The sequence below is a fragment of the Gopherus evgoodei genome, chromosome 4, assembly GCF_007399415.2.
Source record: "Gopherus evgoodei ecotype Sinaloan lineage chromosome 4, rGopEvg1_v1.p, whole genome shotgun sequence".
NCBI classification, from domain to species: Eukaryota; Metazoa; Chordata; order Testudines; family Testudinidae; genus Gopherus; species Gopherus evgoodei.
The window spans coordinates 100,055,802-100,072,567 of NC_044325.1; the positions used below are offsets into that span (position 1 = coordinate 100,055,802).

The window sequence follows — 16,766 nt, forward strand, 5'->3', positions numbered from 1 at the left end:
CACAGTTAATATTCAGCTTCTGTCTTACGGAGTATTATCACTTGTAATGTTTTAACAGGAGCCATATGAGCTATTGTGACTGAAAAGGTTCCTGTAATTGTCTAATCTTCTATTTTCATCTTGCTAAGTATTTGCCTGAATAATATCCTCTGGCAGCGAATTCCACTGATTAGTTATATACTGCATATAAAAGCATTCTTATTCTTCAGACTTACTCTTGTGAGGATCCCGGCTGCCCTGTTTGTATCATTCCTGGCCAAAACTAGAGGGGGTGGGGAGAAAAATAACTTTGTAATTGCTTTCTTTGTAGAATAATTTCATACATTTATACACAAAATTACGTATTCATTTTGCAAACACAGATGTAAGTACAATTTGCGCATAAATCCATTGATCTAGCCTTTATTTCCTACTGATCATTGTCAGGCAATAAACTTTGTCTTGGCATCAGTTAACAACTTACCCCAGGTGCACCAGGAAACGTAGGACGGGGAATTCCTGGCAGGCCCAACTTGTTGTGTATAGCAGTAGCTGATACGATCTGAGCGGATGACATTGCTGCCATGTGCTGAAGTGCCTTGTCCTTTGCAGTCTGATCCTTTAATATGACAATTATATGGATTCTTAAAACATTTGGCACAACAAATCTGGTTACATAAGTGCAGCTACAAGCACGTAAGCCAAACTTAAAAGGCCACAGAAAACAAAAAATAGAAAACCATGCAGAAAAATATAGCATGAAGGCTAAAATACACTCGAACTTCCTCAAAGCAAAAATCTCCTCTCAGAGATGCAGGGCAGAGCTGAACTCTCTCAGTCTGCTTTCCTGACATGCAGGGAACTCTAGAAGAGCAAATTGTTCCCCAAGTTCTGCAAATCAGATCCACATAGGGAAATCCCTTTGCAAATGCAGAGCTTCCCTGACTTCATCTAAGCTCTGTCTTCAATAGAGCTCCTGGTATGGCTCCGATTGCAGGACTGGGACCTATGAGAGTTGAGCTCAACCATGCGGATCTGAGAGAATTTGCCCTTAATGAAAACTTTTAAGGCAAACCCAGAATTACAGTCACTTGTGAACAGGGCATTATTTCTCTTCATTTTTACAGACAGACAAAACATTTCAAATTGTGGTATCCAATACATACCATCACAAAAACAAGGAAACATATTAGACAACTTCCAATTTGAAAAATTTTCATTAATAATTTACAGTGCTTCCAAAAGAACAACAAGGAAAACCTGCTTTCAAGCACAGAGACCTGGCTTTTAAAAAAAACAAACAATTGTTTGATTATAGATGTAGGTAAGTGGATATAGTAGGACAATAAAAATAGGCACACAGCAATTTTGTTACTCTATGGCCAGATCATGGTTTCCTCGTTTGTATATATTGTATAATAATGCTAATGTTTAGATTCACGACTTACAGTGAAGGAACACAAGCAATAATAGGCAAGTTCATTTTTACAAGCAAAGTAGCAAGCATGCTGGCAAGGGCGCATGCTTTTATATATGGTACATGAATGTGCATATATGTACCCTTTAAAGCTTACATGTAGTAGTATTATAGGTGAGCAGTTTCTTCCTTTGAATAGCTCATTTAGAAACAGCACAGGCTGAGAATACAGTAAAAGCTAGCCAAAAAATCTGCCAAGCACAGCTAATGTACATAATACTTGGTTTAGTTAAAATACTTACCATGCTTGTTACCTGGATACAACAACAAACAATTTGTTAAAATGCTTGTGTATAACAGAAGATTTTTTAAAAAGTGCTTCACAGTGTACTAAGAGACAAAGGAAGAGTGGTTTGGCCAATATTACATATAAGGTATAAACAAATCATCATTTTCACCAAGGGACTGATTCATCAAAAGATAAAAAAAGTAAAAAGACGCGGGAAACTACGCTCTTCTCCACAGCAGATCTTGGGTGGCGGGTACTGGCCCTTCGGCATGTTTCCATGGCCTTGGTGGGATCCTATGGAAGCTCCTCTGTTGGATGGAGCTCTGTATATTTTGGCCTCTGCTGGTTTATAAGGGACCTGACGGTAGATGGAGCAGGGGAGCAGCTACTCTCAGCAGCATTCTGCCTTCCACATCCTGCAGGTTTACAGGCAGAAATCCAATCAAATGTTAATGCTTCTTGAAGCAGCATTAACACCTGTGGACCCATCCACAACTGCTCCTGCACAGCCACAGGGGAAGCAGCTGAGAGCAACAGGGTTCCCATAAAAGCAAGCTGACAGGGAGAAAAGGACAGTGGAGCGGCTGTGTAGGGGATACAGGGACTCTGAGGCTCCTGAGGTCTCAGGAGATCTGCTGATTCAAAAGGCTGACTCCACTAACAGTCCTGCACAGTGAGAAAGAATGTTCTGACTGAAAACTCTAGTAAAAATATAATATGGCCCTCAGACAACATGTGTGGTGGCCTTGATTTCTGACTTGGTGAATTTAGATTTAGGGCCTAAACCTGAAGTCTTTACTCAGGCAAAACCACCACTGAATTTTGAAATTAGTTGGTTTGAAAGAACCAACGATTTCTGGCACAGCCTCCTCTCTAGGTATGATATATCCAGTGCCTTCACATAAACAGTGCAGCCAATTCATGGGCTTCTTTTTTAATTCCCAAATATACATTGCTCCGCTGTTATATGGAATTTGCTCATCTGTGAATCGAAACTCTACTGGGGGTTAAATATTCAATGCTCTGTTTGGGACATAAATGCGTTCTGGGCATTGCTCAAGCCACAATGAATTATGCTCTTACAGACAACCAAAAAAATAAATAAAAAAAGCTTTTAAAGAGTTCTATTTTCCTACAGGAGTCGCACTTCACAGGAGAAAGTCCAGAAATAGCACCTGTGATTTGCCTTGGAGGTAGCTACCCTTTACTAGTGATACATCTGACACTCATGAGTTGCAGGAGCTGTCACAGGAGTTGTACAATGGAGAGAAGATTTGTTTAAGTTATCATGCGGGACGAGAAAGAGTAATTTAAAAAAAAAAATCTGATTGTGAAGAGCTAAGTGTGTGTACATATACACATTCTCTTATTCACACATATATATGTGAATAAGAGAATGTACTGTTGCTATGTGCATTTAAACATTCTGCATTTCATCCCAGAGGCGCATGCCTTTCTGTAGTAGCAATACATTTCAGTTTCTTTGGTTACATTTTGAATTCTGCAAGGCAGGAAGAAGACAAGATCAGCAATGCAAGAATATCCCTGAGGGCAAATGTCTCACAGAGTTATAAAGGTCTATATACGTTCTTTGACTGGTTTCAATGGAGCCACACAAATAAACATAGGCTGAGAGTCTGACCCTAGTTTAGGATTCTGAGTCTCTGGTCTGGCAAAGTTTTTTCGTTGGTCAGAAAGGAAATTTTTTCAGAGTTAAAAAATTGCCTGGCTTAACTTCTCTTTCATTTCAAAATCAAATACAAGCAGACAAGAGGCTCTGATTTCCATTGGTCCTGAGCACACATAACTCTAGCAGAAGTCAGTGAGAGCTGCAGCTGATTGACACCTGTAAAATTGGGCCCAAGAAACTAGTCTTCCAAAAAACTGGAATAAATCTCCATTTTAAGGTTCATTTTTTACTTGGATCAGAAAATGAAGCACTGGCCATATTTACCTTAGCTCACTTAAAAATAAATAAAAAATTGCAACAGCATGCATAGCCACATCAATGGCTAACCAATACAAAAGTGATCACTTTGTCCAGCAATGAAATGCAGACATTTCTGGGATGAAACACAATAACTGATTAATAATACATAGCAACAGTCAGAACAGTTTAGGCAGAAAGTGAAGAATACTATATCCAATTAAAATAGCAGGGGGAATTTAGGCAGGCAGATTACAGTAATTACCCAAATTGGAATTTGGCCAGGACACATGGCCTATTCTAACAGAGAATGCCATGGGATCTTTAATGACCACAAGGCATCAGGATCTTGATTTTACATCTTATCAATTTGAATATCAGTTATTAATTTGGAATAGCCCTACTGAAGTCAATGAAGTTACAAATATTTACACTCGGGTAAATGAGAGTAGAATTTGGACCAGAATATCCAGCGGCACAGTTTCCTTCAGTGCTATGCTGGGATATTGGTTCAGCACAAACTCAGAAGAAGAGGTTCCCTAAAGCATTATTAACATTAATTCCTGCAGCAGCTTAAGGTATTTCTTGGATGAGTCCCATCTGGTACTGACCTGCCCTGACCCTACTTAATTTATGAGCTCTGATGGGATTACTACTGCCCAAGAATGACACTGAAGTAAATCATGGATTTCATTTTTAAAAATTCTCTCTTCTTTTTCTCCCATTACCAAATTCTTGTATCTTGTGATATACAGTTAGAAGCATTAGACTAGATTTAGAGCTCAGTCATACCAGTAAAAAAATCTGAAATTCTATTGAAATCACTAGATTTTCCAATGAGCTCAGAACTGGTCTTGCAATTTTTAGCTCACTGTCCTCAATTTGCAGTTATAAGCCTTTTGAAAGATTTTGTGTGGGTGTGTGGATGTCTGTGTGTGTATGTGCGCACGCACACACACGGACAAGGGATAAATTGTCAGAATCTAACAAATGGATTATACAACTTTTAATGAATCGCATCCCTGGGGTTTATGTTACACACATTATTTTGGAATGTAGATCACTGTCACATTAGCAGAGAACAATTCTCCAGAATCATCTATTTTACATCCAAATTTCAAATTTAAAACACATTAAAAGAAGTTTTACATAACCAGCACATTAGGATTTTTGCTTGACTTTCGTTTAATCCAACATAAACAGCAGAAAAATCAATCAGTTTACTGTAGTTCTACTAAAAGAAAAAGGATCTGTTATCCTAGAATGATAAATGGGGCTTTCAATCCCACATTGACTAGATGGATTTTGAAAAAATAATCTAAGACATAAGAAATAAGGGCAACATAAGATCATGTGAATTCAAAAAGCCCTAAAACCTATCAAATGATTTTTTTAAGACAAAACTTTTCTTGTTGGAAAAAAATATGATGTGGTGAAAAAGAAATAGCAATTTGCTCACAAAAATGGATTTTACAGTATAGCAATAGACACTGACATAAAATAGTTTCCTAATAGTAATTTTGGCAGATGTTATTTCTGCTCATATATTGTGTTGATTCAAATAACCTTTGCAATTATTAGCTGTAGCTCCAAAAAGATAAACAAATCGTGAAACTATACAATTGTTCTGGACAAAAGATAGAGAGCACTTGAATGTTTCTAGCCCTGCTCTCCAATTTGCTTATTATTAGAGAAGACAGTAGTAAATACAAAAGCTGGCTATTTCAGCCAGGCAATAGCTAATGCCAAGAAGAGAATGCGCATTCAAAGCTGTCCCAACTTGCTGCCTAATGAGTAGCAATTAATCCATCTTATTGTATTTCAAAATGCTGAAGACTCCATTCACATCAAAGGGAATTTTTCAAGGCTTTTATCATTGTTCATTTAAAAAGTATAGAGCTATCTTTAGCATTCTATAATTGTCAACAATATTTTTTTATCCCTCAATGTGGAATGTAGAATAATGGATTTTAAAACATGTAATATGCGTGAACTGTAGGCATTTTAATGTTTCTTTTTTGCCTCTCTTAATTAATCTTATACTCTGAAAAAATATCTAAAATCAAAGTCAAAAGATGGGAGTGGATACTTGTGTATGGACTTTTTCTTGAATTCTGTATACTTGCTCTTTATTTAGGTAAAACTCCCGCTGGCTTCAATAGTAGTTTTTTGGTTTTTTTTAAATGTGGAGGAAGGATTCAGTTCACCATTAGCATGGAGAAGGGAACATCACTCTCCCACCCTGTCTTGCCTCTTTCTCCATGAGGCTTCCATAAACTTAGAAACATTTTAAAGATGGGGGTGGGAGGCTAAGATCCCTAAAAAAAGCCCTACAATATTTGAAATCCTGGCCTAAAGGAAATAGGATGCATTACCCTCCCTGGCGAGATCTGTGGGACATTCCAGATTGCTATATTTGAGATGCAGTAACAACATTTACAAGTAAAAATTTTCCTGCGTGCTAAGATCCACCAATCCAGAGCAATTGCTGGCATTGTGCCTGGTAAATTATTACAAAGATAACCATACTGCACCCTCAAAAATACTTTCCGTTGAGGCTTTCCTCTCACTATTCAGGAAGAGGATGCTGGCAAACAGCCTTTACAAGGAGTGGGTAAGAAATATTATCTGTCAGGTAAGCTTCAACAATATGCCAGGCAATTCCTAGAGTAACCATAGCTTTGCGATCTTTACATCCAGTCCCAAAATACTGCCAGAAGATGAACAGCTAATTGGATTTCTTAAATTCCTTAGCAGGAGTGCCAAGTACTCTCTCTCTCCATCACTGGCTGGATTCAGTCAAAGGCTAGGTACGTAGAATGATCTCTTGGTTTAAATTAAACCCTGAAGGTATCTAGGGAACAAAAGTTAGTTATTGCCTACTTTACAAAAGTAAAAAAACAGGAACGAAAGGTCACTGGAACATCTCCCAGAAGTCCAACACAATGGTTATATGCAAAAATAATTATTACCTGGGAGTGGGCCAGAGCCAAGACCAGTAGATCCACCCGGGCCGCCCAGAGGATTCCGGGGGCCTGGGGCCATCGGCGGCAGGCGGCTCCGGTGGACCTCCCGCAGGCGTGCCTGCGGAGGGGCCGCTGGTCCCGCGGCTCCGGTGAGGCATCCACAGGCACGCCTGCGGGAGGTCCACCGGAGCCGCGGGACCAGCGGACCGTCCGCAGCCATGCCTGCAGGAGGTCTACCGGAGCCGTGGGACCGGCAAGCGGCAGGGGGCCCCCCACATGACGAAATGTCTAGAGCCGGCCCTGTTCGACAGCGGGGGGCCCTTCCGTTCTGGGACCCGCAGCTGAAGTGCCCCGAAGACCCGCGGTGGGGGCTCCCCGCTGGCGAATTACCGCCGAAGCGGGACCCGCCGCCGAAGTGCAGCCCACTCTTTGGCGGTAATTCGGTGGCAGGGGGCCCCCGCCGCGGGTCTTCAGGGCACTTCGGCAGCGGGTCCCTGAATGGAAGGGCCCCCCGCCGCCGAATTACTGCCGAAGACCGGGTTGCACTTTGGCGGCAGGTCCCGCTTCAGCGGTAATGCGATGGCGGGAGGTCCTTCCGCCCCGGAGCGGAAGGACTCCCCTGCCAGCGAAGACCGGGAGCGGAAGACGCTCTGGGGCCCGGCCCCGCAAGAGTTTTCTGGGGCCCCCGAGCGAGTGAAGGGCCCTGCTCCAGGGGCCCCGAAAAACTCTCGTGGGGGTCCCTGCGGAGCCCGGGGCCTGGGGCAAATTGCCCCTCTTGCCCCCCCTCTGGGCGGCCCTGGATCCACCACTACCAAGTTCTATAGGCCTCAAGTATCAGAGGGTAGCCGTGTTAGTCTGGATCTGTAAAAGCAGCAAAGAATCCTGTGGCACCTTATAGACTAACAGACGTTTTGGAGCATGAGCTTTCGTGGGTGAATACCCACTTCCTCAGATGCATGTGTCTGCATCTGAGGAAGTGGGTATTCACCCACGAAAGCTCATGCTCCAAAACGCCTGTTAGTCTATAAGGTGCCACAGGATTCTTTGCTGCTTCTATAGGCCTGAAGCTCTGGATCTTAGATATCTATTATAGACCACCAAATTAGGAAGATGTCTATAGTAGACATCTAAGATCGAGAGCTTCAGGTCTATAGAACTCTGTAGTGGTGGATCCACTGGTCTTGGCTCTGGCCCACTCCCAGCTAATAATTTTTTTTGCATATAACCACTGTGTTGGACTTCTGGGAGATGTTCCAGTGACCTTAGTTCCTGATTTTTTATTATTATAAAGTAGGCAGTAACTAACTTTTGTACCGGGTCCTCGGTGGCACTTTGGCGGCAGGGAGGTTAAAGTTCCCCATTATTGCCAGGTCTTGTGTTTTGGATACTTCTGTTATTTGTTTTAGAAATATCTCATAAAAGAAATATCCAAAACACAAGACCTGGTAATAATGGGGGACTTTAACTAATAATATGGCAAAATAGAACTTTTTTTTCCAGAAAGTGGAGAAAGTAACCAGGGGGACAGTTATTTTAGACTTAATTGTGACCGACAGGGACAAATTGGTAGTGAATCTGAAGATGAGAGGCAATTTGGGTGAAAGTCATCATGAAATGACAGATTTCATGATTCCAAGGAAAGGAAGGAGTGAGAGCAGCAGAAAAAGGACAATGGATGTCAATAAAGCAGACTTTAACAAACTCAGTGTACTGGTAGGTTAAGGTCCTGTGGGAAGAAAAATCTAAGGAAAAAGAAGTTAAGGAGAATTGGCAATTTCTCAAGACGACAATATTAAAGGCACCAACTACAAACTATATCAATGCAAGGGAAAGATAGGAAGAATAGTAGAGGCCAAAATGACTCCATCTGGAGCTCGTTAATGACCTGAAAATCAAAAAGGATTCCTACAAAAGGTGGATACATGGACAAATTGCTGTGGAGGTGTACAGAAGAATAGCACAAGCATGCAGGAACAAAATCAGAAAAACTAAGGCACTAATTAGCAAGGGACATAAGGGAATAAGAATACATTAGGCGCAAGAGAATAGGAAGGAAAGTGTAGGTCCTCTGTTTAGTGGAAAAGGAAAGCTAATAACTGATGACATCAGAAAGCTGAGGTGTTAATGTCTATTCTGCTTCAGTCCTCACTAAAAAGATTAATAGTGACCAGATACACAACACAATTAACATGAACAATAAGGAATGGAATGCAAACCTAAAATAGGGAAAGAACATGTTAAAGAATATTATGTAAGTTGGATGTAGTCAAGTCAGCAGGGCCTGCTGAAATATATTCTAGGTACTTAAGGAATTAGCAGAAGCAATCTTGGAACAGTTAGCAATTATCTCTGAGACCCTACTGGAGGAGGGTGAGGTCCAAAAGACTGAAGAAGGCAAACTTGGTACCTATTTTAGAAAGGGAAAAATGAGAACCAGGTAAATTACAGACCTGCCAACTAGATTTGATACCTGGAAAGATACTGGAACAAATTATAAACAATCAGTTGCAAACATCTGAAGACAATAGGGTTATGAGGAATAGCCAGCCTGGATTGCCAAGAACAAATCATGGCAAAACCAATCTATTTTCTTTTTTTTTTTTTCCATAGATTACTGGCCTAAAGAATGATATGGGGGTGGGGGAAGCTGTGGACATATGTCTTTATTTTATGGATTTGATATATCTTGACACAGTCCCAATGATATTCTCATAAGCAAACAAGGAAAGTGGTCTAGATAAAATTACTAAAAGGTGAGTAAATAAGTGGTTGAAAGCCTGTATTCAATGCATAGTTATCATGGTTTGCTGTCAGACTGGGAGGGCATATCTTGTGGGTTCCACAGGGATCAATCCTGGGTCTGAATACTATTCATATTTTTCATTAATGACTTGGATAACGGAAGTAGAGAGTTGCCTATAAAATCTACAGATGACACCAAGCTGGGAAGGATTACAAGCACTTTGGAGGACAGGATTAGAATTCAAAATGACCAGGACAAATTGGAGATTGATACAAATTCATCAAGATGAAATTCAATAAAGATCAGTGCAATATACTAGGATGCTATAGGTTTACCGGGTTCTGCCACAACACAGAAGGCTGGACTTGATGATTTCTGAGATCCCTGCCAGCCTATATTTCTATGATCCTATTTTCCAGTTTTCATTTCAGCCCCAAATGCCTATAGGAATAGCAAAAAGCAACTACACAGCTGCTCCTCAACATGCTACAAAATTCCCTTGCAAAATCTGGTAACTGGAAGCATGTTTTAGGGAATAATCTTGTGACAAGACAAGAGAAAAGGAGACCTAGGAGACTAGGCCATCAGCCATCTCTGGCTGAACTGATAATTATGGACAGACAGAAGGATATTTGAATTCTTTCAAAAGCTAGAAGATTTTCCCCTCACACTGTAGTTGAGAAACGTGATGCTCAGACACAGGTTTTCTTAAATGTCAGTTGGTCTCCTGAACACTACCCATAGCACATTATATAAAAGTTATCTTTGGCCTTTGCTCAGGGTGGACCACTGATTCGCCAATAGGTAGCACAGCTGGATATACAGGTGTGAGATACAGGATAACTGCATTCCTGGTTACCCCTGATGCTCTGGTTGTTTTTCATGTGGCTGGGCTAATACAAAACCCAAAAGATGATTTTACATGTGATGATCTGGTTATAGCAAAATACAAGTAACTGGTCTTTACTGTAGCATGGACAATCAAATGTAAAATCAGGGATGCCAAGAAGTATCCAATCCTTTCTTCCACCCAAACAAATAACGTTCCCTGAGGTAATTTTCAGCATAGTTGGGAAGCATGGGTGGTTAGATATAGAAATTTAGTTGTTCCATAAATCAGGTAATTCCACTATACAAATTATCTGGATGGTAGAAGTTTCTTCTAAGGTCCAAAATAATCCGGTTCTTCCTTTTCTGAGTGAGTGGTTCATTTGCATGAGGAGGTAGAGCAGGAGATGTGTCCTCACTGAAATTGTATCATCATCTTCTTTTAAAAATTTCAGCTCCTCCATTGTGGTGGCAGGGGAGAGGAGGAAACTGGCAGCGGCTAATTTGTCAAGAGATGATTGTGCAGGTAGAGCAGGAGCCAGGTAATAGACACAGAAATGCTACATGCAACAAGATGGCAGTGAGGGGCCATCTGTTTGGGCAGAGTCTGGGCTTCGCCCCTCTCCCTCTTCTTTCCCTTCAATGTGTTGGACACTCTTCTGAACAAGGAATTTGAAGAGAGGTGTCAAATTGTGTCACTTCCTCCTAAAAGCCAGTCATATAAGGACAGTATTCTGAGTACAGTATAAATACTTCCCTTGAGGCAGTTGGGGGAAAATAGGCAGGGTCTTGGCATTGCCCCTTCCCCTCAATGTGCTGGCAAGCATACCTGATCTTGCATGTGTTAGTAAGAAGGGGCTGGTCACAATTTGCTGCTGGTATTGGTTAATTTCTCCACCATGGAGCAAACAGAGAGTGGAGGGAACTGTGCCTCTCACGGACACATTTCCTTTCTTTTGCTGCCCCTTTCACAGGGCTTGTTGTGAAAACTGAAATCACCCTTTTAAAAAATTGCTTTCTCCATCCTAGCTGTGTAATTCTTCCACAGACTTGAAGTGAATGTCTTCTGTAGAGCTGCAGGGACAGTGAGACCTGAGTGTGGAGGGAATTCTTAGCACCAGAAGGGTGGCCTAATTTTCACTAGTCCATTGCTTGTTACTCAGCTGAGGTAGAGCTGCAATCCATCAATCTGCACTGATGGATCTGAGAGTGTAGGAATTAAAGAAACCATTACACAATACATTGTTGTACTAGCAGACTGTTCCTTCTTTACACAGCTCCTTAAAACCAACAGCCTTAGCAGGATACTTTTTTGAGCTCAATTTATGGGGCCTACAGAAAGGTAACTAGGAAAGGGGACTTTTAAGTATCACAGGAGTTTAGTTTTTTGCCTTGCTCTGTGAACAGCTTCAGTAGGAATTGAAAAGCAGGTGCAGTAATAAAGAATATTTTTGTTTTAAAAACAGTGTCTTTTCATATTTGATAGTACTTTAAGGCAGTGGTCTCCAAAGTGGGGTGAGCAAGAGGATCCTTCAGGGTGCGTGGAAGAGGGTGTGTGCTCAAAAATTTTTTACTGACAGGGGTGCGTGATTGGAGACCACTGCTTTAGGGTATGGACAAAAATATTTTTTCAAGTTTTCCAAACACTATGGCCAATTTTTTAGTTAGGTTCTTATTTAAATGCCTAAATATAGAGCTAAGTTTTCTGATTTTTAAACTGCTGAGCATTCACAGCTCCTATCTATATCAATGAGAGCTTCAGGTGCTCAGCACCTCTGAAAATCAACCCATTTACTTAGATACTTAGATATGGGTTTAGGTACCTAACTTTAAGCACTCAGTTTTGATCATTTTGGCCTAAATTGCTACATTTCTCTGTATTATTGCACCCTTGGTTAAAAAGCAGTATGTTTAAGTTGCCTTAGTTCTTCATCAACCCCAACTGCTTAGCCAGTGCAGCTAAAAAGCCAGCCACCACAGCCATACAAGCTTGCCAGCATGCTGCCCACTGCACACTGAAAACCAAACGCTTCTATCAAGTAGGCCTGTTATAGAGCCAGTCTGTTATTTACATATTGCAGTTTCAAGATTGTGGTAAGCTTCCCCAGCACTCACCACTTTATATTGTGAAATTACTTTCTGAAATATTTTGCTTTTCAGCTAGAACAAAAACATGATTTGTTCTCATTCACAGCCCGGGGTGGGTGGGGGGGAGACAACCCACAACAACTCAGCAAAAAGAAGGGGGAGGAAAGGGGGAAATAAAAGATTTACAAGTTTCTTTCCTATTTGTAAACAAAAAAAATAAAAAACTCTAAAACCTACTTGCATTTCTAAGTAATGTCAAACACCTTTAAAAAGCAACGTAAGATCTCCCTTGGAAAATGTGCAAAGACCCTTATTAATCATTTCCAAGAGGTTCCTTTTAGTTTTGGTAGATCTTTCATGGAAAAATGGGGACATGTACAGTTCCATTACGTCAGATTAAATAAACATATTAATATTCCCCCAACATGATGCTGACTGAGAATCTCCAAAGATTAACTAAGATAAATGTAAATATTTTACTTTGAAAGGAATATATCTTCGGGGAATCATGTACAGTAGTTAATTTAAAGTTATATTAGACTGTACTGTGGAAATTTCAGCTTGCAGTTTCTAAAGCAATCCTAAAAACTATACTGTCTGGCACTTAGAGTAAATAATCTATTTTTAAGTATTCTTGAAAGCATTTCAAAAGCACAGATTAAAAGCATTTTGGAACAGAAAAGAAGCATTACAATCCCAATTATCACTGTGGAAATGTTTTTTGTGTACAAAGTGTACAAAAAAAACCCCCCTTCTTTTATTTAAATACACTAACAATCTAGTACTAGGCTGTTAAAAAACTAACAGGTTAAAAACAATCATGTTTACGTGCTGAGTAGTTACAAAGAGTAGCTCACTTTGTATCTGGAGAGTGTTAACATTTTTAATATGGATGCTAGTGCAGAAATCAGAGATTAAACACAAAGAAATGTAAACAGCTACCACATGCAAGAAAACTAGGTTACAAGAATCACAGCACCAGGCATTCACCAATCACCATGGAAAACAGGAAATGAAATGCATAGCAACCACAAGCCCAAAAGCAGAAAAGCGCATACCTTCAGCTTGGAATGAAAATCACGAGATTTCCTTCTGGCAAGAACCTGAATGTGACTAGACACCTGCAGGGTAGGGGAAGGGAGGAAAACAAAGGAAAAGCCTGTAACCATGGAGATGAAAAGCCCCCTACAACTGGGCAAGCCAAACGTACCTTAATGGCGGCTTGAATTTCTCGAACTTTCTTTCTTGCTAAGACCTGTATGTGACTAGACACCTACATTGTTCAGATTTATAAAAAAAAAAGAGAGAAGAAAAAAGAAAAGAAAAAGAAAAACAAAAAGGAAATCAAATTTAAAATATCTTTTTAAATTACTTTTTTTTGTGGGGGGGAAGTTATTTGCATCTTCAGTAAGCTCTGCTGTTAAAGATACTACATTCCCAGCAGATGCCTAGCTCTTAGCACCAAGGTTTAATAACACAGGCCATCACTGCAGTGATGTGACTAAGGAGAAAAAAGTTTAATTATCAATTTATATAGTCTTTTACAGGAGAGAACCAATGACACTGTTCAGAAGTAGGTGTGGACCACTTGCTCTTTTGTTACAAATCCTATGACCCCTATAGACAGCCAAAGAGTCTTTACTCATGCAAAGAGTCAACTGGACTTCTTGCATGAACAAGGACTAACCATATTCGTAGGGTTTGCAGAATCAGGCCCTTGCAGCCGTAAGCATTGAACGAGATACTTTATTTGACAAAGCATCAAGAAATATTAACAATAATTTATCGTGTTCTATGACTTCAAATGATTACACCAAGGCTGTGTTTTGAGCTCATTAATAGTGTTATATTTGTTAATAACTGACAAAATATTGACACACTATAGGTCTTAAAGAAACATGAAATAATGCTGCATTTCTTTATAATATGAATATCGGTCATGTTTCCACCACATTGATAATAAGTGCAGGCAACTCCTTTGAAGTCAATTTATACCAGGTCTGAATGTGACCCACTGTCTTTACATGTACTATGTCAGTGAAAAATATGTGCAAGCATGAGACCCAGTCCCATACTGGATCATTTGTACTGGAACTTTTACCTGATTGATGAGAGAGGGATTAGGGGCCATGTTTTGCATTCATATTTTCTCAAGTATGTATTAAAATCCGTTGCGATGATGGATTAAAGCATAACAACGTAAGAATGGCAAGGCTGAGTCAGGCTAATGATCCCTCCTACTCGGTATCCTGTCTTCCAACAATGGCCAGTGCCAGATGCTTCAGTGGGAATGAACAGAACAGATCAATTACCGAGTGATCCATCCCCTGTCATCCAGTCCCAGTTTCTGGCAGTCAGAAGTTTAGGGACACCGGAGGATGGGGATGACCATCTTGTCTAATAGCTTTTGCTGGACTATTCTCCATGAATTTATCTAGTTATTTTTTTGAACCCAGGTATAGTTTTAAATCCTGCCAAGCTGCTGAGCAACCAATCTAAACAGAAGCTGAGGGAACTTAGAACCTCCAGCTGTTGCTCAGCCCCCTGCAGGCCCCAATATGATTTTCTCTAAACTGCAACAATAACAAAAATTGCTAGAGAAACTTCTCAACCACCATATTGTTTATATTAGAGTAGCACCTAGAGACCTGAACTAAGATCAGGGGCCCCAATGTGTTGGGTGCTGTACATACACATAGTAAAAGACAGCTCCTACCCCTGAAGAGGTTTGAAGCTAAATAGACCTGATAGATAAAAGGAGGGGAAAAGGAAATATTACTGTTATCACTCAGAAAAATCCTTTTGTTGTGGTACCTGAAAGCAACACGTTTGTTAGGGGAAAAAACATATTGTAATATGTAAACAAATTCTGATCCTTGAGGGCCAACTTTACTAGGCTTCTTAATGAAGCAGCCCAGGAACGAGAGTCTGTAGTTATTCAGACTAGTAAACAAGTTGATAATTCAATCTACATAAATAATTTTCACAATGGTAATTTTTGTTTTCAGTTTCGCAAGATAATAGTGTTAAAGGTTACATGGTATGCACAATTCTGCAATTTCCATTTTTAATTTTAATTTGTTGAGAGATTCTCAAAAGTAGTGTGTCAAAACATTCATAATGTATTTTATTTATATATGGGGGTGGGGGTGGGAGATTTCTCTATTGATTTAAATAGAGCTAGGCTGATTTACCCTGGCTGAGGATTTGGTCATGTACTTGAAACCACCGAGCTGTAATGTGCTCTTAGCTGCACCTGTGCAACTCCAAGTTCATGGGGGTTGTCCAGGTATAACAGAAGAGAACTTGGAGCTTTAGTCCTTTGCTGTGGATTTCTTTGTCAATGTGGTGTTTGTTCCGTCTCTATGAATTGCAGTTTCTCTCCTTCCTCATGGCTTTTTTTCCATTCCTTGTACTTTATATTGCTTCCTAATTGACAAAGAACATCACCCGGGGGAAAATGTCACCCAATTCAATGTGCTTTAAATACGAGCACTGGCAGCAGGCCATCTTTGTTTGTGCTGACTCAGCATTACTTTTCACCACAGTACAAAACACTCATTGCGTGCCCTAATAAAAGCCTCTCCCCCTTCTCCCCATTTCCCCATAACACACACTGATAAGGAGACCTGGAAGCTCGTGCTCAAAACTAAAGGAGGAAAGGGACTGTGTAATTTGCAAACTTTTTACACTAGTGAACCAGTTTAGTAACTTCGACACAAACTACACAAAGTTTATGTGGGCATTTGTGAGATAGCTAAACACTGTGACTATAACAATTAAAGGATCTAGTCATATGTGATAACTTAACTGATATGTGATAATCTTCTGAAAAAGATTAAAGACTGGTAGAGGTTTATGCTGACTTACTTATGAACAAAATCTTATTGTGGTTACAGAACAACAGCACTCATAGTTCTTATGGAAACAACTCTATTTCACCCTATAGCAACCACTGACCATGAATAGGGAGCATGAGTAGAACGACTCCTCTGAATACTCATTATTTATTATTTTTCATATCCACAGCTAGTAAGTTTCTTGTTTCGGTGAAATGGCCAGACATTTAATTGCTCCATTATTCACCATATGAAAACAATGGTTAAATTCTATATTTTCTTTATATGCAAATGATGCAAGAATTAATATGGCTTATGTTAGTTTGACTTATGAAATGCTCTTTTCACTAAGAGGTAATAGCTACATATGTAGAGAGATTAATATGGAATGTGCCCAATAAATGGTCACTGAAATGATGAACAGATCAAACAATGGATTTTTAAAAAGCACATACTTCATCATAACAGTGAAATTAAATGCATTATCTCAACAGGGCTGAATCACTGATAGTCACTGCAGCCAAAAATGCCATGTTTTGTCACTCACTGACATGCACACTTTCCAATTGGGTTGTTTTACCTGTTTCCTGGTCCGTGTCTTCCCTGTTCTAAGTTTGATGTATCTGGCTATCAATTCATTCCTACCTGAAATGAAGAAGAATTTACAATGAGGGCCGAACAGCCACAATT

At 40.1% G+C, this 16,766-nt stretch overlaps 1 protein-coding gene across 2 annotated transcripts in view; it reads right to left on the reverse strand.

Moving 5' to 3' along the window:
* TEAD1 (TEA domain transcription factor 1) overlaps positions 1-16,766 on the reverse strand; it is a 154,555-nt gene that overhangs the window by 66,463 nt on the left and 71,326 nt on the right. Inside the window, exons 2-6 of one of the 2 annotated variants that reach the window (XM_030560342.1) lie at positions 16,657-16,721; positions 13,448-13,510; positions 13,296-13,358; positions 464-598; positions 216-262 (exon numbers count right to left, since the gene is read on the reverse strand). In XM_030560342.1, coding sequence (XP_030416202.1) covers positions 216-262; positions 464-598; positions 13,296-13,358; positions 13,448-13,510; positions 16,657-16,721 — 373 coding nt within the window. The remainder of the gene's footprint in view (positions 1-215; positions 263-463; positions 599-13,295; positions 13,359-13,447; positions 13,511-16,656; positions 16,722-16,766) is intronic. The other variant, XM_030560343.1, reaches the window with a different exon arrangement.